General features: G+C 44.6%; 1 protein-coding gene across 1 annotated transcript in view; it reads right to left on the bottom strand.

Annotated features, from left to right (window-relative positions):
• The window catches only part of LOC146812057 (arf-GAP with SH3 domain, ANK repeat and PH domain-containing protein 1-like), a 1,117,518-nt gene that overhangs the window by 422,265 nt on the left and 671,637 nt on the right, over window positions 1–23,616 (bottom strand). Inside the window, exon 11 of the mRNA XM_085619062.1 lies at window positions 13,204–13,273. Coding sequence (XP_085475188.1) covers window positions 13,204–13,273 — 70 coding nt within the window. The remainder of the gene's footprint in view (window positions 1–13,203; window positions 13,274–23,616) is intronic.

The raw sequence follows: 23,616 nt of genomic DNA, 5'->3' as shown, positions 1-23,616 counted from the left end.
AACAGCACTACATACAACACCTAGAATGTATATAAAGTTCGATCAATTTCCTTTGGTGCTGGGTACTGAGGAATCGGGTTCATGTCTTGAGGACTGCAATGCGGCAGCGGTATGGGCACACTAATTGTCAGGTTTTGAACGAGTCATCGGGGCTTAGAAGAGCCACGCTGTTGCTATTACAAATCTTTTGACCTTCCTTAATCCCTTCCCTGCTCATGACGGAACCACTCCGTCATGAGCCACGGTTGCGCTGTGCTCATGACGGAGTGGTTCCGTCATGCTGCGGCCGTTGGCCGCCGCTCCGCCCACGCGGCGCTAATTCCCCGCCTGTGCGGGCGATTAGCGCAGTGGGCGGAGACGTGACGGAACCACTCCGTCATGAGCACAGCTCAACCGTGGCTCGTGACGGAGCGGTTCCGTCACGAGCACAGCGCCACCGCGCTGCCCCCAAACCCCCCCCAGCGCCGCGGCGGAATTCCTGCCGCGGTGAAGGGGTTTAAGAGGGTAGACAGTTCACAACATTATCCATCAAGCGGCATTCGTAATAGGTCAGGATTGCAGTACTACATGTCGCGGCTGGCTCAAGGGCCTGGATGCACGGTTGCAATATGGGCAGCATATCGAGGGCTTTGAAACTTGCTATTGCGGGCCACATAAGACAACATGGTAAAGCCAAAACCCATATTTAATGTTTTATTAAAACAAGATAAATAGATGAAGTCAGCTGCCGGGAGTAGGCGGGAGCGGCCTATACAAAAATGATATAATAAATGGGCTTGTGAGGCGTCTCTTCGGACTCGAGATCAGTGAGGGGTGAGACTCTTGCGAAGCACGCAGCGCTATATTGCTTCCCTCATAACAGGGCGAGTTATTATCAGCCAATTTGGCAGAACCATTTATTAGAGAGGCACACCACACTATAATTTGTCGCCAGGAATACTTTTTAAGCCAATCGGCAATACTTGATGCTATAATAAAACAGTTTTGTGTGTGTCGTATTATAACCAGTGTATATTGTTTCTTGTTTTCGCATTGTACACGGAGCTGCATGGAGTGATGTGGCAGCTAGACATGCGGGATGATTTCCCGAGATTCAACCATCATGATCTACATTTCCCGCGGCCAAGAACGGTGGGGTTTAAGACAAACAACCAGCAACGCCACCGGTCATACCCAGAGATGCCGGGAGCACCTAAGATGTCAGTGGTATGGTGGACGGAGATCGCAGTGCAGGGGGTCACTGCTGCTAGGTCTGTTATGAGGGTAGTGCTCGCAGGTATGTGCGTTGCTTTGGGAAAATCAGTTTCAAATATGGTGGCATATTGGAAAGTTTGGAGGGTGAAGGGATTGGGCGGGCACAAAGCATTTGTTCATCTAGGAATGAGATGGTATCCTCATGAACGTTGAAGGACATGGGGCAATGTAAAGACCGTAAGGGTGCGGATGGTAAGCCTTTGGCCTTAAAAAGTACAAGGGGGGTGGTGTAGCTATGGCAACACTGAACAAGGGACAATGAGGAGGCAACATCCCATACAATGGCTTTGCGGGCCCTAATCATCTAGCAATGGGCGGAATGGATATCGAGTCGTTAAAAAGGGCTGGCCCTTTCATCCCATGACTTGGCTTTGCGGGCTCTAATTGTTTATTAATGGGCAGGACGGATACAGAGATATTAATAGGGCTTGCCTTTAGGTAGCACTGGTTGGGGACCAGGAGCCGGGGCAAGCTGGGAGCATAATGACCCGTCAATATACATGCGGGCTCCGACAGGTGGTTGCAGCTGGGAAATCCGTTGGCAAAGTTGATCCATTAGAAGCCCCTCGCTTGCATTCTGGGACTTCCTAGTTACAGTGATGGGTGGGATCTGGTTAGAGTTGTTTTTGTTAGCGCAGGGCATTAACGTACATTATGTTACCTCAGACTGCTCAAGGTGCAAACGCTGATAGTTTCCTTGCCGCAAAAGATTATACCAGGGTATCAATTTGTTGTGAAATTCCTCACACGGCACAGTAAGTCTTCTTTTGGTCAAGATGGGACTATTGGTTTCGTTGTCCTTAGCATGCCATGACTGATCGCATATCCAAAGGCATATGAAGGGTATGGAGGAGACACAAGTATAGTTAGCTCAGGAGATTAAAATATACATAGACAGGGAGACAGCATCCAGGTTCAATGACAGGTGATGCGATTTCCAGCACAGGGCCACTAATATTGACCCAGTAAGTCACATGGCGGTCAGGTTGAGGCTAATGTAGACTGGTGTCGCTTAGCATGCCACGACTGTTGTAATATGCTAGGTCATAAACAGCGCGTGGCAGAGATGTAAGTATAGTTAGCTTGGGAGGTTAAAATAAGTATAGACAGGGATACAGCATCACAGTTTAAGGGCATGCGTTGCGGATTCCTGCATAGGGGTGCTAATTAGCGATCCAATAAGCCACATAGGGGTCAGTATCGGACTGATGTAGTCTGCCGTCGTTGGCATGCCATGACTGATGTGAGGGCATAGAAAGGCATGGGTGAGACACAGGTATAGCTAGCACTGGATATTTAAATTTATGTGGACAAAATTACAGCATACCGGTTTGATGGCTGCATTGTAGCGTCCTACAGGGGGCCGCTAATAGCGATCTGGTGTTGAGAGGTAGTGATCACTTCTAGTTGAGGGGAGCACAACATCCTTGTCCTGTACGGCACCCCCTTTTTGTAGTAATATCCCGGACATCTGGGAGTTTTATAGTACTATGTCAAATGCATTTTTCCGGCACAATTCATCATTGGGATACAGGATATTTCCCCAGGTAAAGAACGATGGAGTGACAAAGAAAAGCATACAGGGTGTTGCTCCTGCTAGCGTATGTCTCCCACATATTGCAACCTCAAGCATATTGGATGAAAGGCCATAGAGAGCTTTTTGCACGGGCGATTTGGCCACAACATGTTAAACAAGGGGTAGGCTCAAATCGCTGGCATGGGGATTTGGAGTGTATCCCTGTCCCACAGGCAAACCAGTATTTTTAAGGACGAATGGGCTCTTGCCTGCGTTGGTGGAATAGGAAAATATATCACTTTGAAGCACATGGGGACAGGGAAAACCATTTGGTAGCCCGCAGCAACCATCGCAAGTACGGCGATAGTGGTGAGCCAATGTTTATGAAGGGTTGCTCAATCATGTGGCACCCACAGGCCAGGGTGACCGCCCCCCCCCCCGCCTTTTCTGGTGGGCCCTCAGAGCAAGGCTGCCGCAGAGGGGAGGCCATAGCTATCATCCTCAGGTTGGTCACAACACAGGCATACCGACAGACGGTGTGTTATGCGGCTTCTGAGAGGCACTAGTAAGGTGCCTTTGGCTGTTATCAGCCTGTAATTAGCTTGTTGGGCACTGGGCTGGTGGGAGAGGGGGCTGACCTGCTGGTTATTAGCTAAGAAAATGAGAGGCCAATCACTCGGCCGTGAGATTTTGTCAGACTGTTCTGGGCTCTATGGCGGACTTCAGACAGCATTGTTCGGGGAGGGAGAGAGCGCCAGTAAGCTCCTCGCCCTGTGGCGGGGTTCCTGGCAGATAATATTGGGGGATACACAAGAATTCTGATTCTGAGACTTGACTGCCCCCTTGATGGGGTATGATTTGTGTGGGCACTGGGCAGGTGGGGGGGCTATCCTGCGGTGGTCTCTGGACTCTCCTGCTCTACCCCGCGATGCCGGATTTTGGAAACGTTTGGGGATTACACCTGTGTTCAGGTATCCCGGTGGGCCAATGCGCTATACAGTGCCTTGTTTTTAAGTAGGTGGTTCTTCCGTGGGGTTCAAGGAGATGGCGATGTGATGAAGTTATCCCATTTATTTGCCTGTAAATTCCCTTTAGGAAGGGTGCATGGATGCCCTGGGTGCAACCTATGGAGAGGCTGTTGCAAGGCGGGGCCAGCTGGCACACTGCGCACAGCGGATCTCACAACAATGTGTGCTGGATGTTCTTGGAATGTGAAATATGATATTGGACTTGGGTGTTCAGCGCCCATCTTGCTTTGATCTCTATGAAATGAATGTTTGCTTTATGCACATCTGTACTTTGACTGACTCTGCTTACAAGCTCTTAAATGTTGATATGATATGAATAAAAAGGCTACGCCGTGAAAAAACACAACTGGTCTAACCTCTGGTCTTGAGCATTGCAGTGAGAGAACGTGGGGCGAGTTGCACATTTGCGTGCACTAATAAATGTTGAGAAAGCCTGCCTAAGGCCTTATCTCTTGGGTTTGTTCTAAGAGCATTTTGGAGGTTAGTTGGGGGCATATCATCAAGGGCTGGTGACATAATTATCACCGCTTTTGCGTCTGTTTTCGGCTGAAAAGCGGCGATAATTATATTGCATTATTTGCAAGGACACGCTAGCGCGTGTTTCCTTGTTTCAGCTCCTGTTTTGTTCACGCCTCGCTTTGCATCTCTAATGAGATGCAAAGGAGGCGTGCCTGACCAAACACCATGGGAAAATATCGCTACCCCAGCTTCGTGATATCTTCAACGAGGGGTAGCGATATTTTAAATCCCGTTAACTATGCCTTAACGCAGGAATTTAACAGGAATTTAACGTCTGTTAAATTCCTGACTAAGGCATAGCTAACATGGGAGGTGGATTATGGTGATACGACCACAGGGTCGTATCACCAAGGCTATCACCGTTTTGGGTGCAACATCGCTGGCTTTCCAGCGATGTTGGCCCATTTCCCTGGAATATTATCGCCCTGGAGTAACACGTTCTGGATCAACCCAGTCAGGGCTGAAGAGTTGCGAGCAGGAACGCGTTGACTCTGAGCGCTAAATGTCAAACAGGTTAGATCTATCACCCTGACTGGTAAAAACTGCACTGCACGGAGTAGCCCACTCGTCTCGCAAAACACTTGCTGACCCGGGGAAGGCACTACCTTCTGAGCAGTTTCCTCCATCACACTATCGCGTACCGATTCTACAAATTTAAAGAGACAACAGAGATGGCTGCATCCCCAAGGATCTTTCACTACAAGCTTGGTACAAGCATTTCGAACATCTGTTATTTTGGACATCCGGCGGAGTTGCCTCTGTGGCTGGATGGCCTATCGTGATATAGGCTTTGAAAAAATATTGCCAATGTACTTGAACATGTGTTTTGTATTAATAACTATCTGGATAATTTTTTTGTTTAGCAAAATGAGTATTTGGGGTGTTCCCTTCTGAACACAGAATCCACGCAATGCAAATGCTCACTTGCATGGTGCAAGGTGTAACTGATTTAAACATTTGTGTCAGGGGTGGTTTTGATTCGCAGACCGGCCTGGCCTGCAATCTTCACCCACCTCGCAGAAGTGCATCTTTGGCTCCGAGGATAAAACCCCACATATTTCAAACTAACACAGCAAGCCTCCTCTCCCATGAATCAACACGATGAAACCGTCATCAAGCGCCTCGTACTTTAATTGTACATAGCGCGCAGGCCTTCACTTAGGCGCTCTGCAAAAACGTGAGACTATGATGCTTTCATTCTCAGGTCCCTCTTGGAAGTTCGCTCTTCATTGTAAATTTGTATTTTTTCCTGTACATTCCTCACCCCTGCGTGCTGTGTTGGATTTTGTGTTTGTGTACCCTTCATTTTTAGTCTCCTGTTTTTCTTTGTAATGTTCTATTTTGTACCACTTTTCTCTTGTAAGGTAACTAGCTCTATTGTACAGCGCTCTGACACCTTTGGGTAACGTCCGTGCTTTATAAAAATGCACTAAATAAATAAATTAAAAAACTTGCAATTATAGAAAATGACCACAAGATGGCAATCAAGCATTAAAAACGACCATTCTTTGAGACTATGTCGAGGTCAACAGTATCGATTTACAAAAATATGACATCCACTACATAGCCAAAACAAGCATTGAAAATGCAATAGGTCTCGCCTTTGATTAAGTTAAAGCCATTTGCTTTGCTAATGGTATTGTATAGCAAAGCAAAATGGCTTCAACTTAATAAAAGGCGAGACCTATTGCATTTTCAATGCTTAAATGCCTAAAAGTGGTGAACGTGCGTTCGCACGGTACGTGTGCCTACTTTGCGCAGGAGAGAAAATACAACTAGGTTGGCGGGGGAAGTGCCGCAATCACTTTATCGTAATTACATTTAGAATATGGGAGAGTCCAATGGAGAGTCTAGAAAAGCATTACAATTATGATTCACAGGATTTAGGTAAATGAATTGCGCTGATCTGAAGCGACCCTCGGTCACAGGTGGAGCAACGATATCTAGCGTCGTGGCCCCAGTGCGTCAAGTAAGGTTTATCCAAAGGAGCTCTCTGTTGGCATCTTGAGTAAGAAATAATGGGCGTGCACAGGCTCAGCATGCGCCACAAAATAAAATGTCTCCTGTGTTTAATATTGCGCGCGTGCACATGAAACTGCACGCAAACACACATAAATAAACTTTTGCACACAGCAGAGTTGAACAATTTAAAATTGTGTACATTGCTCCAACTGAATACTCTTTCTGAAAAGGGGCCTTTTTGCAATTCAAATGCGGTTGCCCGAGGCGTCTGCAGGGTGCTCTAAGGAAGGCAGGCCTATAGTGCCAGCAAGACACCAGCCCACCCCCCCTCTTCTTGGTGTGGAGACCCCTTGGGGAGGAGTGCCCCTACCCTGGCAGCCTGGGTGCTGCGGCGCGCAGGGTGCGTCATTTCCGGGGCACGAGGAACAGTGGGGGTATATAGGCCTCCCCCCACCCACTGACCTTCCTCTTTGCACCCTGGACACGCCGTCTCCCACCCTACCGCTTACCCGGCGTGGAAGCAGCGGGGGAGGCATAGGATGTTGTAATGTTGTTCTTTTTCATTGCAGGCGGAGTTACAGGGTGATCTGGAAGCAAATGGGTACCGAAGGGTACCTCTGGGCGGCACCATAGGGGGTGCCAGAGTCAGAGCCCAGGAGCCTCATGGGAGGTTCCTGGAAAACCGTGTCGGCGCCCCGTTAGTGCTTCCGAGGGCTTGCCTTGCTACGCTCCGCCCTGAAAGGGGCGTGAGTAATAAGGGACCGTGATCCGGGAAGAGGATCACCGAAGGGGCAGCACAGATGGGGTTCGCCCCAGTGCTGCTTAGCTCATCAGGCGGGCAGGCGGCCCAGTTGGCTGCCTGCCCTTGGATCGCCCATAATGTAACCCACCATTTTAAATATCGGTGTATGTAATAAACCTGCAGCAGTTTTTACCCAAACAAAAATTGTGTGGTGTATTTTATTTATGCGTAGAACATGCATGCTTTGTGGTGGGGTGGGGAGTGTTGCCTTCTGCTGGTGCTAAGGGTTCCCGGAAAAAGCACCTTTCACTCAAGTGTCCAAATTCTAAATCGGTCCCTCCACTGTGTTAACTATGATCACCAAAGCGCCCCGAAGCCCTAATTGGGTGCGTGAAGCACAAAGTATGTATTCGTTTAGACACTGCTCCGTTCACTCAATCATGCACTCATTTTTCGGTGTTCGTTAGTTGATTCACTCATGCATTCAAACTGTAGCATGGTTATGTTAAACACGTGATCACCCACCTTGTGAGGTATCGAAACTTGAGCCTGTGCACAATGCTGGACCCCCCCCCCCACCCGGTACTGCAGGGGCTAATGTTACCCCACTGAACCCACCGCAACCCTCGAGGTGGCAAAAGACAAGCAGCGAGCTAGAAAGCTGGCAGTACATATTTTTCATCTACATTGTATTTTCAACGAAAAAATGTAACGCAAAATCAGAACACGCAAGTGTCTTTTTATCAACTATTACCTGCGCGCCATTCAGGAGTTTTTAAGCCTACACAGAGACGGAAGTTCCCCCCCCCAAAAAAATCACTCTGTGCGAGTGTCTACTTTGTTTCCAAGAAGCAATCTGCAAATCTACAGCACACACACAGTGTGATTTAAACTCAAGAAAACAGGGAAAGATCCAACAAAAGCAAGAGTTCCTTGATATGCCTCTCAGTGCGTCTGAGCGCTATGGTTAAACAAGTGAGACAGGCTCGGGTCGGTTGTGACCGGAAGTGACTTGTTGCTCATCGCCCGGCCTCTGTCCAGGTCCAGAGAGAGGCGTAAAAAGACTGCGCAGCCAACCTGCAATCCCCCAGGAGCGGGGCATCACCTCATAGGGCCAGGGCTTTACATTGATGAGATATAGAACACCCCTCAGTGGTGTGGGTGGGAGTAGCGTGACTGAGTGGGGACGGACGTGATGCCGGAGCCTACAGGAGGAGATGGGGTCGAAATGCATTGTACTTTAGAACAGAAGCCTCGAAACTCACCGGCAGCGTTAGTAACATCATTAGCTTCAAAGGCAATATCGAAAACAGACTAAATCGAAAAATTGGACTTTCTTAATTGGTAAAAAAAATATTCAAAAAGTGCCAGGGCCCTTCTCGGAAGACCAGTGCCCGTGTCTGGGCAATTGAAAACACATGTCAGCAATGCGCGTAATAGACACCAATAGGCCATGGGCGGAGCAATGCACCCGCCTTTGGCCTATTGCGTGCTGTCTTTGGGGAAAACACGCACGCAAAGGCCAATCGCGGAAGCCAAAAGGAAAAGCACACGCACGAGCGTGTGCGATTCCAGGCTCTGTTTTGAAACCCCGGACAAAAGTACTCTCACTGCGCGAGCAGTGCTACGCACTGCATCGCTAGACGTGAGACCTAAAAAGTATACATTTATTTTAAGACATTCTTAAGGCCCCTCTGACTGCTGCTGTATTGGTAAAATGCAGCATTGTCCGAGTTTACTCTAAATCTGCCCCTCTGCGCTTTGGGCTCCCGGTCCTGAACTAATGGGAGCCTTGCCCCTGTCCACACCGACTCACCCAGACTTACCTGAGTGATCAGGTAAATAGAGTTGTTAGGTGGATGTAGTGGACGGGTTATTTCTATCACGCAATAATAACGGCGGGCTACGAAAATGGTTGAAAAATATCAACACTACATTACTGAGGTATAAAATAAAAGCATTACTTGTCAGTTTTGACACAAAGGTAGCAGGTATGTGTAGATATGCTTAGGATTAAGTGTTATGCCTAGCTGGTTGACGTAGCATGCATGGCAGCAATTTCTGCTATCTCTTTATGTTCTATGAAAATGAACATATTTTCGCTTAGTCATTATTTCAGGGAGTCATTTTCCTTGTCAGACAGCTTCAGAAATGTTGTCAAAAAAGCTTGGAAATTCCAATTACCTACAGGGAATTGGCTGCAACGCCTGACCTCTTGGGAATACCTCTTTTTTGCTGACTTGATTTATTTCCCCGTTTCTAATCAAGATATGCGCACAACAGAAGGTAATGGAAAGCTTGCAAAAGTCCCAGTCACTGGCAGTTGCTCAACCTGAATCTCATTCAATTTTTTATTTTTAACAACTGCACCACTCCAGTCACCGAGCAACCAAAAGCGAATCTGTCTTGGTCCTACTCCAATAGAAACAGCTCAGCATCAACTGCGAGCCCAGATCTGCTGTTTTATTGTGTTGTGTTATCTTTTCCCAGCAGAGGCGAGGTGCAGTCCATAGAACCAGTCAGTCTTTTTGTTTTCGATTTTCACCAAATCAATGTAGTCTAGTCTCTTGTTCTATCATTGAGGAAAAACAAAGTCATTTTCAATGTTTTCGATTTTTTTGGCAGATTCTACGGTTTGTCTTTTGACAAGACAAGTTCTTTCGGGGACCCCACTATGGGAGTATAATTCATGCCCTCAATCAATCAATCAATCAATCATAGCATTTGTAAAGTGCGCTACATACCCGTGAGGGTCTCAAGGCGCTAAGGGGGGGTGGGGGGGGGGGGGGGGGGAAGCTGCTACTGTTCGAAGAGCCAGGTCTTGAGGAGTCTTCTGAAGGTCAGTAGGACCTGGGTCTGCCGTAGGAGGATGGGGAGGGTGTTCCATGTCTTGGCGGCGAGGTGGGAGAATGATCTGCCGCCTGCGGTCACTCTTCGGATGCGGGGGACAGCTGCGAGGGTGTGGTTGGCGGAGCGGAGCTGGCGAGTGGGGGTGTATAGGCTGAGTCGACTGTTGAGGTACGCTGGTCCGGTGTTGTGGAGTGCCTTGTGTGCGTGGGTGAGGAGCTTGAAGGTTATCCTCTTGTCGACAGGGAGCCAGTGCAGGTCTCTCAGGTGGGGTGTGATGTGGTTGCGGCGAGGGATGTCGAGGATCAGGCATGCGGAGGTGTTCTGGATGCGTTGGAGCCGTTTCAGGAGTTTGGCCGGGGCTCCTGCGTAGAGGGTGTTTCTGTAGTCCAGTCTGCTGTTGACAAGGGCCTGGGTGACCGTCCTTCTCGTTTCGGTGGGGATCCACTCCCTCAACTGCATATGCAAGAAGTTTTCTGTCTCATGCATGGTTACTCTGTCTAGGTGTTTCCTAAAGCAAGAGTGGCAAGTTACCATTCAATTAAACAGTGTTGGGAGGAATTCACAAACCTGTCTTAGTCCTCACTTTTGTTTAAATACACATTTTTAGATGCAGCTGGTCTTTACCGGATTATGATGTCATGAGATGTTCAACCTATACCATTTTGCAGCAATTTGTAATTCAAAGCAAAGTGTTTATTGATTGGTATGATTGGCGCTAAGATGTTGTCTACAGTACAGTAATTAAAGAGGAAGGCATACTGATATTGATGGAAGCAAAAAAGTTACTTACCTTCAGTAACGATATTTCTGGTGGATACATCCAGGTGCCAGACTGGATCCAAAATCCTTTTCCACATGCACCACTAGGTGGTGCCTTGCCTACTTCAGTAGTGACCACACTCATCCAGCATGTGAGGACATCTGGGTCCATAAGTGGCAACCGGTGATGAATTATGAGTTCCTGGTACTTTCCCCCTACCACTGGTGTAGCTAGACTAGCTGCCTTGTCGCAGCCGCCCTGCGGCCGTATGTAAGAGAGGGGGGGGGCTTGTGATACCTGCAGCGGTTTCCCCGCAGCCGTGTGTAAGAGCCGGGGTGCTGGTGATACCGCAGAAAGGAGTGGATGGGGGGAGCCTGCCATCCCCAAAACTTGTGCCGCCCAGGGCAGACCCCCCACCCTCCTTGCACCCTACCTCATCAAAGTGTGTGGAGAGGAACCAAAAGTGCATAAAGGACAGAGGCAAATACAGCACATGAAATGCATGCATTCATGGAATCTTATTAATCACGCACTAACTCACCGGGGAGGAGGGAGGGCAGTGAGGAATCTATACAAACACAATGCATCCACTAGAAATATTGTTGCAGGTGGGCAGCAATTTTCTCTATTGATTGATACGTTTCCTGCAGATTTTGCACCTTATGAATGAGTATGGGAGCAAGAAGTTCACAAGAGGCGGGACTGGATAGTGCTGGTCAATCAATGACGTCATGCAACCCATCCTTGAAAAGTATCCACCGTTGTGTCATTGAGCTGTGGGGCAATAATGTGCACCCACAGTATTTTAAATATGATCATGTGGCCGCACATTAGGATGTCAATGACCAAACGCATCACTCGCGAGAGTTGCGGAAGCAGTTAAGGCCCTATTTGAGTGGGACTTGCCCTATTTGAGTGGGACTTGCCCTATTTGAATGGGACTTGCCCTATTTGAGTGGGCATGAATGCCAGTTGGAGCATCTTTCTTGCCCAGGGCATTACAGAGCATAAAGCACAGGCTAATCCAATATGAAGTGGTGCGCTTGGTCACTGCCTTGCCCTTCTTTGCTCTGGTGAAGTTCACAAGCGCTAATCATCCATAATGGAGACTGCAGGAGGGCATAACTGCGAAAGAGAAAGCAGCGTACAGAAAAGAGCAAGGAAGCACGTGCACTCTCATTGACTGCTTAAAACAAAGGGAAAAAGTAGTTCCTATAATGTAAGCAGTGGAAAATACAAGTTATATATTTAAAAGGATGGTAAAAAGAAAATCTGGCCCAGGAAGGAGCAAACAGAAGAAGAGGAAGACAATTCATTAGATAAGAAGCAAGCAAATGAGATTGAAAAGAAAGACAACAAATGCTGAGTAATGAGGTGACCAGATGCCCACTGTAGGTATTGGCATTGTTCTGCAGGCAAGAGCTAAAAGTCATTCTCAGAATCAATGATTACCAACCATAAGGTTAAATCCAACACAGTGGCTCTATATGCCGCTGAAATCTAGGGACATGTGCACTGCAAACCCGCGCTCCAGTGGAAAACAGATCCTAATAATTGAACCCCAGAGACTAGGGATGGATCCCTAACACCAAACTCGCTAAATCAAACCTGCTGTTTTCCTTCTGGTCCTTGTTGCTATGCAGGGGCAACACTATTAAGAAAATTAACAAAGAAAACTTAAATACTGGCTCAATCTGTACACTCAGCACTGTTGGACTGAGACTTCACAAGTCCAGTTGTGAAGACAGAGCAATAGCAGCAAAGTGAAGCAATGAATGCTAGAATACATCACTCCAGTAATGGCAATAAGGGAGAGTGCCATGGAAAATTAATTATACACACATTTCATTTTTAACGTGTTTTGCAGTATGCATTTGCAGCTGTGTTTAATCTGGTTTTTGTACTGTGTGAAAGGACTTTGTTCTTCAAATAAATACTGGTTAGTCTGTTACAATTTTAATAGTCTCCAGGAGAGCTCAGTAAACGGACCATTCAACTTGAGAACCGCGGGTGACAGGTTTGAACCACTGCAGTCCCAACACATTCATTAAATGATTCTTAAGTACATAAAATAAGTTAAGATTGCTGAAAATTACAATGCAGTCTCACCACATTCATTAAATGTTTCTAAAGTAAATCAAATAAGTTAAGATTGCTGAAAATTACATTGCAGTCTCACCACATTCATTAAATGTTTCTAATGTACATCAGATAAGTTAAGATTTCTGAAAATTACATTCTTTTTTCAGCGTTTAAAGGTCATTTCGTTTATTTATGATCTACAAAACAATCATTCATATTACAGTTTCATTGACTGAGTACATTTTCCATAAGTTAAAGGTTTCTGCATTCAATAAAACATACTGGGGCAGATTTATGAGCCCCTTGCGCCACTTTTGCGTCACTTTTAACATGGGAAAAGTGACGCAAAAGTGGCGCAAGGGGCTCATAAATCTGCCCCACTATACCTTATTTATTTAAATGCTTCTTTAAAATCTTGACATGCTTTAGAAACTAAATATACAATACAATTGAACACATACTGAGTTTTCTCAAATTCTGTACCACATACCGTGCCATGAGAAATGGTCAAATAGCAATTTTTTATTGTACATTTCCTTTTCTGCCAAACTTTTCTCAACCTGAAAATGAAAAATAAAAAAAACAAAGGGGTTTTAAAGAAGATCCTAATGAGCGCCGTCATTTTATATTTGTACGATATACAAGAACTTTACAAGTGTACATTTAAATATAATGGAAACATTTTACATAATAATGCATGCATTTGTAATTCTACAAAGACGAAATTTCTCTTCAGATCTGTTACCGGTACCTAAACATATACACAACCTACTGATTTCAAATACACCTGCAAACATTATGTTAAAAGTTAGCAATTAGGAAGTTAATATGTCAATATTTTTATTAGGTGTTACTATAGGGCAAATGTTCCATTGGCTCTAGGTGTGTCAACACACATCACTTTCAGTTATGTTGAATCAATTTACAGTCCTAATTGGACTCTCAACTAGTGACAGTGAAATTGCTTTTCTGTGCTCACGAATAAACACAAAGTAAATTGCCCACTTCCAAGGAAGAAATCCAGAGAAAATTATGCCATTGCATTTTGAATTAATTTTATATTAAAGAAGATTTATGAGTATTAGAAAATTAGAATGTTGGGAGCTCTAATGAATACAATGAAGTGGGCTCGGGGTTAATAATGGCTGGTATAAGCCTTCTGCTCCCACATTCCAATGTTTGTCTTTCTGTTTCTCACTTTTTAATTTAGAACATTGTGGGTTGAATGTTCTAATAGCCTTATTGACCTTCTGCCTATGGATATACCAGTTATTAAAGGCTCTCTCCCTCGTTATATGCCTGGTTTCAGGGCCTTTAAAAAACGATACGGTCCTTAGCAGCAGTCTTTGAGTCTATAATATGGTGCAATAAACAAGAGTAAACATGACACGCTACAGAAGCTGAAAATGTATTCTGACAAAAATTTGGTTACACACTACAAGGAGGTCAATAGTAAATTTTAAAAGAGAAAATTGTAATTGTAGAACATCTGCAGCAAAATCTAAACCTAAAATTCAAAAAACCATTGTTGACTGATGTTGGCATTCAAATATTAGTTCACAATGAAAAGATTTCATGGTTGTTTCCAACCAACTACTTTTCTTGGTGGAGACATTAATATGTGATTGTGTTCCCAACACATGTTCAATGAAAGGCCAGTACAAATGTGATTAATTTCAACGTGATGCAGGTTTAGAAACATTTATCTTTGTGCAAAGGGCTCGAAGTATAGTCAGCAACCCTTTCCGGAAAAAGTACTGTCTGCTGTGAAGGGAACATGTGCAAAAAAGGAAGCCCTGGAAAATACCTCCAAGTAGCCGCACAAGGAGAAAGCCAGTAAAGCATGAAGAGCAGTTTGAATGAAAAACTTTTAGTAGGACCAGTTTGGTTTGTAGAACCACCAGGCTTTAGCCCTGGAATTGCAGGGAAGAAGGATTCAGATATGTAGGATTTAGCCCTGGAATTGCAGGGAAGAAGGATGCACATCTGTAGGCTTTAGCCCTGGAATTGCAGGGTAGATGATGCACATCTGTAGGCTTTAGCCCTGGAATTGCAGGGTAGATGATGCAGGTCTGTAGGCTTTAGCCCTGGAATTGCAGGGTAGATGATGCAGGTCTGTAGGCTTTAGCCCTGGAATTGCAGGGTAGATGATGCAGGTCTGTAGGCTTTAGCCCTGGAATTGGAGGGTAGATGATGCAGGTCTGTAGGCTTTGGCCCTGGAATTGCAGGGAAGAAGGATGCAAATCTGTAGGCTTTCGCCCTGGAATTGCAGGGTAGATGATGCAGGTCTGTAGGCTTTAGCCCTGGAATTGCAGGGTAGATGATGCAGGTCTGTAGGCTTTGGCCCTGGAATTGTAGGGAAAAAGGATGCAGATCTGTAGGCTTTAGCCCTGGAATTGCAGGGTAGATGATGCAGGTCTGTAGGCTTTAGCCCTGGAATTGCAGGGTAGATGATGCAGGTCTGCAGGCTTTAGCCCTGGAATTGCAGGGTAGATGATGCAGGTCTGTAGGCTTTGGCCCTGGAATTGCAGGGAAGAAGGATGCAAATCTGTAGGCTTTCGCCCTGGAATTGCAGGGTAAATGATGCAGGTCTGGAGGCTTTAGCCCTGGAATTGCAGGGTAGATGATGCAGGTCTGTAGGCTTTAGCCCACGAACTGCAGGGTAGGTGATGCAGGTCTGTAGGCTTTAGCCCTGGAATTGCAGGGTAGATGATGCAGGTCTGTAACAGGTCTGTAGGCTTTGGCCCTGGAATTGCAGGGAAGAGGGCTGCACATCTGTAGGCTTTTGCCCTGGAATTGCAGGGTAGATGATGCAGGTACGTAGGCTTTAGACCTGGAATTGCAGGGTAGATGATGCAGGTCTGTAGGCTTTAGCCCTGGAATTGCAGGGTAGATGATGCAGGTCTGTAGGCTTTAGCTCTGGAATTGCAGGGTAGATGATGCAGGTCTGTAGGCTTTGGCCCTGGAATTGTAGGGAAGAAGGATACAGATCTGTAGGCTTTAGCCCTGGAATTGCAGGGTAGATGATGCAGGTCTGTAGGCTTTAGCCCTGGAATTGCATGGTAGATGATGCAGGTCTGCAGGCTTTAGCCCTGGAATTGCAGGGTAGATGATGCAGGTCTGTAGGCTTTGGCCATGGAATTGCAGGGAAGAAGGATGCAAATCTGTAGGCTTTCGCCCTGGAATTGCAGGGTAAATGATGCAGGTCTGTAGGCTTTAGCCCTGGAATTGCGGGGTAGATGATGCAGGTCTGTAGGCTTTAGCCCTGGAACTGCAGGGTAGGTGATGCAGGTCTGTAGGCTTTAGCCCTGGAATTGCAGGGTAGGTGATGCAGGTCTGTAGGCTTTGGCCCTGGAATTGCAGGGAAGAGGGATGCACATCTGTAGGCTTTCGCCCTGGAATTGCAGGGCAGATGATGCAGGTCTGTAGGCTTTAGACCTGGAATTGCAGGGTAGATGATGCAGGTCTGTAGGCTTTAGCCCTGGAATTGCAGGGTAGATGATGCAGGTCTGTAGGCTTTGGCCCTGGAATTGCAGGGAAGAAGGATGCAAATCTGTAGGCTTTCGCCCTGGAATTGCAGGGTAAATGATGCAGGTCTGTAAGCTTTAGCCCTGGAATTGCAGGGAAGAAGGATGCAGATCTGTGGGCTTTAGTCCTGGAATTGCAGGGAAGAAGGATGCAGATCTGTGGGCTTTACCTCTGGAATTGCAGGGTAGATGATGCAGGTCTGTAGCAAGTCTGTAGGCTTTGGCCCTGGAATTGCAGGGAAGAGGGATGCAAATCTGTAGGCTTTCGCCCTGGAATTGCAGGGTAAATGATGCAAGTCTGTAGGCTTTGGCCCTGGAATTGCAGGGTAGAGGGATGCAAATCTGTAGGCTTTCGCCCTGGAATTGCAGGGTAAATGATGCAGGTCTGCAGGCTTTAGCCATGGAATTGCAGGGAAGAAGGATACAGATCAGTGGACTTTTGCCCTGGAATTGCAGGATAGATGATGCAGGTCTGTAGGCTTTAGCCCTGGCACTGCAGGGTAGATGATGCAGATCTGTGGGCTTTAGTCCTGGAATTGCAGGGAAGAAGGATGCAGATCTGTCGACAGGATTAGAGTTAAAAATAGGGGTCGGACTAACTGGCGTCATTCTCTCTAGTGTGATTACTCGTAATTACCACAAAATTACCTCGTAATTATGTGCAATTGCATGAGTAGCGCAATTCAGCATTTAGTGCCATTTTCTTACTACAAAATGCACCCTCGTGTCCAAAATGGGCCAGAGGATGCATTTTGCGCTAAAAAAAACAGCAGTAGCTGCTACAAGACTCAAACAGCAGTAGCTATCAGCTGCTCGCTTTCTCTTAGCTTGTTGTTCTTGTGCTCATGCAGTAGGATTTTTGCCCCAAATTACTCTTAACTCAAGCTGGCTTAATCTCATAATTTTCATAATTTCATATCACAAGAGTAATGCAGAATTCCTGAAATTACTCTGATGTAATTAAAATGTCACCAGGGGCCTAGTTAAAAACACCCGAATGAAGACAGGAGTCTGGAAGACAAAAGACTGGATCTTAGAAAATATCCTGGAACGAAGAATCAACGACTCAGACATTAAGTTGAAAGAGCTGTGATGCCTGGAAACATAACTAGAGATCTGCTTAATTGTAACTAATACAGTAAATACCTGACAGTAAAACAGGGGCTTGGGAGTAGCCATGATGGATTAGCCTTAGCTCTATGCACAGTGGACAAATCACCATGGTAATATAGTGAAAGAACAATAGCTTCTGGAATCAAAAACTACTCCCTCGAGGCAACCTCCGTCATGAGGAACCAAGCCTCCTTCCTGCTCAATAACCTGGAACTCGAGGGAGGGCATCCACTTAAACTGTAGGTAAAAAATGCTGACGCAGTCACCCTCATTTGTTTGCGCTTAATAAAATGTTAACTTGTAACACACTCAACCGTTACTTATATGAGTGTACACATTATTTTACATTTAGTTTTAGTAAAAAGAGTGATGTATACACATTATTTTACCTTTAGTTTTAGTAAAAAGAGTGATGTACATGTTTCTATTAATTATAGTTAGAATATGTGCATCTTAAAATTGACATTAGTTGACATGGGTCTAGGTGTCCAACTCCATATTAAAAATTAAACATTGCATTTTTGCTTGCTGATATGGCTCTTTTTTGGTTTCAGGCACCGGAGTCGCTGCGTTTCGATTAAATGTATTATTTTCTCTTAGCTTACGGTGTGAAGGCCATGTTTGTTGAAATCAATTGGTTGGACAAGGATGTTCAGCATCTGCATGGGATTGGAGGCAGAGGGGATTAATATTCCTCTGTGAGATATGTGAAGGCCACAATGATGGAGGACTCTGACATTTTATTATCTGTGACAAGGCCAACTCCAAGTACAATGGGAACACTGATTTTTTATAGGATCTTACTCGGTGGAGACGCATGCAATAGATCACTTTGATTTAATTTCATGTTTTACCTGGGTGAAACTGAGTTAGTTAGCAGGAGACTTGTCCTGCCCACCCTTGCAGAGCAAAAACCAAAGGAAATGATGGACGGAGTGTTGAACATTGCAAGCACTCACCCCCAGTCAAATGATCTGGGTTAATCCATCACCTTTCTTTAGCCCACTCTGCCATCCCAGTTCAGACATGGCCATATGCAAATCAGTCTGACCCTGTGCCTCATGGGAACAGTCCAGCCCGAACTGCCAAGCCATGTCTTCCCTGGACCGGAAACAAGCTTCCTAGGACCGGTTTCTGGCATTTCAGCCGTCTTCAGCCAGGCTTGCTTGAATCCAGTGGCAAAGTGAGCAAGGGACTCACGTCTGAGCATACCCTGCCAACTTATGGCGAACAAAGCAAAAACCAAAGGAAATGATGGACGGAGTGTTGAACATTGCAAGCACTCACCCCCAGTCAAATGATCTGGGTTAATCCATCACCTTTCTTTAGCCCACTCTGCCACCCCAGTCAAGCTATCCTGGCTGATGACGGCTGATAGCCAGAAACCGGTCCTAGGATGCTTGATTCCGGTCCAGGGAAGACATGGCTTGGCAGTTCGGGCTGGACTGTTCCCATGAGGCACAGGGTCAGGACTGATTTGCATATGGCCATGTCTAAACTGGGTGGTGTAGTGGGCAAAAGAATGATGGATTTAACCCAGATCTCTTGACTGGGGGAGAATGCCTGCATTGTCAGCATTCCGTCCATCAATTGTTTGTTGTAACACCCTTGCAGATGGCCACACGTTCCCCTCTCTCGAGACCCAATACTCCGTATATTCCCGCTTATAGACTAACTTTCTAGAGCAAGCACCTTCCTTCGTATTCCAACTGGAACCTTCATTTGGTTCTACTTGCAGTTTTATATTTGCTTACACTGCTGTTCCCAAATTCCCCTACTTACCCACAACCTAGCTCAACATTAGAGAGTTTCCACTCAAAAGACTGGAGTTTGATTTTACTTTGCATACGCTGTGTTTAATAACGTTTAGTTGCATTTGCCGATTTGGTGTGTCTGGATTATATTCATACAAGTTGTATTAATGGAACTACTGATTTATGCTTAATTGATTCAATTTGAGATTGAAAATTTACTAATTTGTTACTAAACCTTCATGATTACAAAATTACCCTTCTCTGTTTCTGTGGGGCAAATTCTGCTTCACTGTCATTGATATATTGGTGAATTTACCATCTTTGCCTCAGTTTGAAATAAATGTTGCTGCCAGTAGATACGGCGGAGATTCACACTTGCCTCACGTTTTGTGCGGTGCAAACACCAACTTTATCTCTTGAGCTATCAGAAATAAGAAGAAAGAGATTGGTGAGCTGCTCTGTGTAAGTGTGTGAAAGCTCCATATATGATAAGCACTCTGCGTGCCAGTGAAATGACTCTATACACACCCTCATGCACTCCCTGTACATGATTCGTAGAAAGAGCAAGGTGAGCAGTGCTTAATTTGTAAAATAATAAGTGCCAGGGCCCTGACCAGGAGGACACTGCAGTTTGCACCACCCATTGCATTGTCATCGCTGCCAATGACAGCACCAAAACAACTACTAACAATTGCTCTCGCCTGAAAGTGCGACAGTTCTGATTTTTTCTAGGTCCCCAAAGCTAAAGGAATGGCTGGGGAGGTAGGTATTAGTATTTTTTTTATGTTTATTGTATTCATAAACAGCTGTTGTTCTGCTCATCTCTAAATTAGATGAGCAGCGCCACCATGTGCCAGAGTGTCATAATTGTAGTGATGACAATTAAGTGCTGGAGCCAGCACCGGAAACCTATTAAGTGGTGGTGCCAAGCCAGCTCAAATTAAGCACTGAAGGTGAGGGCCGACAGAAGATACCTTAGCAGACCAAACAGAGCAAATTATGTTAAAGCCAAACACATATTCTCCAGGACGCTTTCATCACACTACATTTGACTTGCACAGGACAGAACCTTGCACAAATCACAACATCCTTCATTCATTGGGTGTCTCAACTGAAAGGAGTAGAGCAAATCCCAATACAGGCATTCAAATTTACCTTCTCTGAATGGGGAATAAAATGAAAAAGTGTGCACAACCTTACAACAAATGACCCCTCTTTGTAAAACACAGCTCTTGTTTGCCTCAAGAGGAGTGATTCTCATCCATCAGTGCCTTCAAGAAGCACTGTGAAAATGTGATTCTTTGGTAAATGTCATATGTCTATCTCTAAAGACAAGTTATACATAAAAATTCAGAAAATGACTGCCTTTAGATGAAAAGCTATTTCATACATTATACCCCACTGCGGAAGTAGAGAGGATGCCACCTCCATCTTAAGAGAGGAAGCTGTAGTTTGACTGACTGTGCATATCAGTTCACAAGAGGATCATCAGACCAATAATCTTTTAATCAGAAAGGGGGAGTTGGTAGTCTGGCACATCTATAAAAGATGAATCCCCTGGCATATCATGCTCTCAAATGCTGACTTTGTCTCAAAGTTACCAGTGGATTACATTAGCCAAGTTCATGTAGTATCCCACTCCCATTTCTCCTTCTTTATTGGAATATAAAATCTAGGCCTATAGTTTTCAAAAGACATTTTCTATGGCTGGGTTTCTACATTAGAATGTTGATGCCTCTTTTGGAAAACACTTGTTTGTGCTACCTTTGTACTAAAGGTAGAAGAACTGTATAGTTGTCATCTACTATCTTGTGATTATGAATGCCATTAAACTTTGTTTAAATCCAGCAAAGAGAAGAATGATCAAGAGTTAAAAGGGCATCATAGGATTGCCAAGTTCTACTTTTTATCAAAGTTAAGCTAGGAGCCAAAGGAATGGGCATCATATAATAGTAATCAGTTTTCACAAGGCTCACAGGCCACAGACAAGTGAACTAAGCTTGAGCAAATTGAGAACTAGCAACTCGGTGCTGAAATAATGGAAGCAGGGTAAGTCTTCTTTCACTACATTGTCTGTTTTTTACCTGAAATGTCATTCACTTTCAATGATAAAAGTGGACAATGTTCATTGACAGTGTTAAACAATTCAATTTTAATGCAAATTCATTTTGAATGTGAAATAGATTGAGAGCACATTCTATATTCAGAATCTTTACATCAATCTCAAACAAATGTATAACTCATATTGAACAGGATAGTTTATCACATGAACACACAAATATTTTAGCTGTAGATCACGTCATTAAAAGGCGCCTGTGTCTTGTGGCCTTGTGTCTTTCATCTGAAGACCTAAAGAATGAATTTGCTCACTTTTCTGAGCCATTTCTAACGCCAAATATTCTAAGAATTCAGACCACCACTGACAGAAGAAGGTAGGCCCTTCACCTACAAACCACTTCTGCATGATCTGTCTTCTGGTATTAGGAAAATTAATGCAGCTCTCAGTATTGAACCTTATATAATTCTTAGCAGTTTCTAATATTCTCCTCTAATATCTACAGCTGTTACAAGTTGGAAGACCCAGATGTTCACAGCAGTTCACACAAACATCTGAAGAGCACACCTTGATCTGAGGAAGACACTTATGTATATAACACAATGATGTTGACACCTCATGTAGTCATGTCAAAATGTTTATCCAGCTATCTTCAGTAACCTCTACATTTAAATCGGTCTACTATCAGTTTGGCACCAAATACACTCCATGATGTTATCTGTATGGATCTAGTTATCATACTGCAAAATGGCATTTTATGTTATCTTTTTCATTTTTAGAAACTCTGGAGGATTGTTCTGATTAGTGGGTTGGCATTACTCTTTATAGAAGTCCATCCTTTATAGAAGTCCACCAAACCTTTGCCAGAAGGTGATAATGTAAGTTTGCCATTTTGAAGAACTGCAACTTTATAATTAGTCCTGATAGGGTAATGTTATAGAATGAAGGTGTTTCTTCAGTGTCTTACAATTTACTAAGGAGTGAGGAGATAATCAATGGAATATTTGCTATTTTATGTGATCTTCACGTTTAGGGAGTTCCCACCCATCAATTTTCTTCATTCACGGAGTCTTGACATTGAACTATGGGACCTCTTACCCTTCAATAAATTACTAATAATAGAGCTTAAATACTCCAAAACAAAAGGTGAGGTGTGGAGCAGATAAAATAGTGCATTTCACAGAATTGATTCACCCTAATACTTTTAAATTGGTAAACCAAAACAGATCTTTAGGTCACAAACTCCCTTTATATTAGACATTGAAATATGTTTCTTCCTCTTTAGCGAGAAATCATGTCTTGATATGGAAAAAATAAACACGAGGAACTATTTTTGAATACTATAATAGCTTACCAAGTCTCTTCATGCCCAGCTTAATTTTTCTAGGGGTTTTGCATAGATGGTATAGAAGCATGGACTCCTGGAAAATGGATGCTCATTGCAGGTACATTATTATCAGATGCACAGAAGCACAAAGCTTGCACACTTCTACGTACATTAGCTGAGGATCCCATCTAAAGCATCACTGCCCTCAATTTCCACTGGACCCAATCAAAGGCCTTTAGGCATCTATAACAATGCTATTGTGAGTCCAAAGTAGTAGAAAACTCTACAAGCAAACCCTCAACATGATGCAGCACATTAAAGTCAGCATTAAACCCATGCCCTGCCCCACTAATGATATGTAACAGTAAGGACATTTTTGGGTGTTCAGTAAATTAACACATTTTCATATCACTATTCACAATGGCAACAATGCTGTAGGAACAACGCATAACTTTCAGGATATAGGCCCCAAAATCCAGGGGAAGTGCCTCTCTTTTGACTACAGTATCAAAATAATGTTGTAAATTTTACTTAGGCAGCCATCAGGCCATTTGCCTTCTAATTCTTCAAATGTTGTAACTGTTACTTTAACTTTCTCTAAGGTGAAATTTGTATTTTGCTTAAAAGAGTTATAAGTTAATGTTTTTCAAGACCTTATTGATAGTTGCAGTATCTACATCCCTTTTTGTTTATTATTAATAGGACTTATGGAGCACTCAAGATGATGTACTAGATGGGAGATGCACATCAGAAACATTGAGCTCAAGGCCAGTCTGATAGAGGAGGGGTGTCTGAAGGCAATAATCATTATTAGAGGCCATGGGCAAAGAGCAATAGGTGGGTTTTCAAAGCTCCCCTAAACTTCATATGATCTGGCTGCAGTGGGAGGCAGTGGGTGAGAGTTCACTAAAGTAAAGCCCTCAGTGTGCAGGGAACATTTTCCATTACATTTTAAGTAAAACCAACAGGACTTTGAAGGAATAACATAGGTGCCTGTTTCTTGGACATAGTGGGTACACTTCGGAGACAGTTACAAGGCAGATGAAAATATTGTAGGCCAAGCACATCAGGGATTGGAGCCAAAGATCAATTGAACTACAAGAATATGGCCCTTTGGAGTTTATGG

The sequence above is a fragment of the Triturus cristatus genome, chromosome 7, assembly GCF_964204655.1.
Source record: "Triturus cristatus chromosome 7, aTriCri1.1, whole genome shotgun sequence".
NCBI classification, from domain to species: Eukaryota; Metazoa; Chordata; class Amphibia; order Caudata; family Salamandridae; genus Triturus; species Triturus cristatus.
The sequence above is the reverse complement of the archived record's forward strand: the minus strand, read 5'-3'. Positions and strand labels throughout refer to the sequence as shown.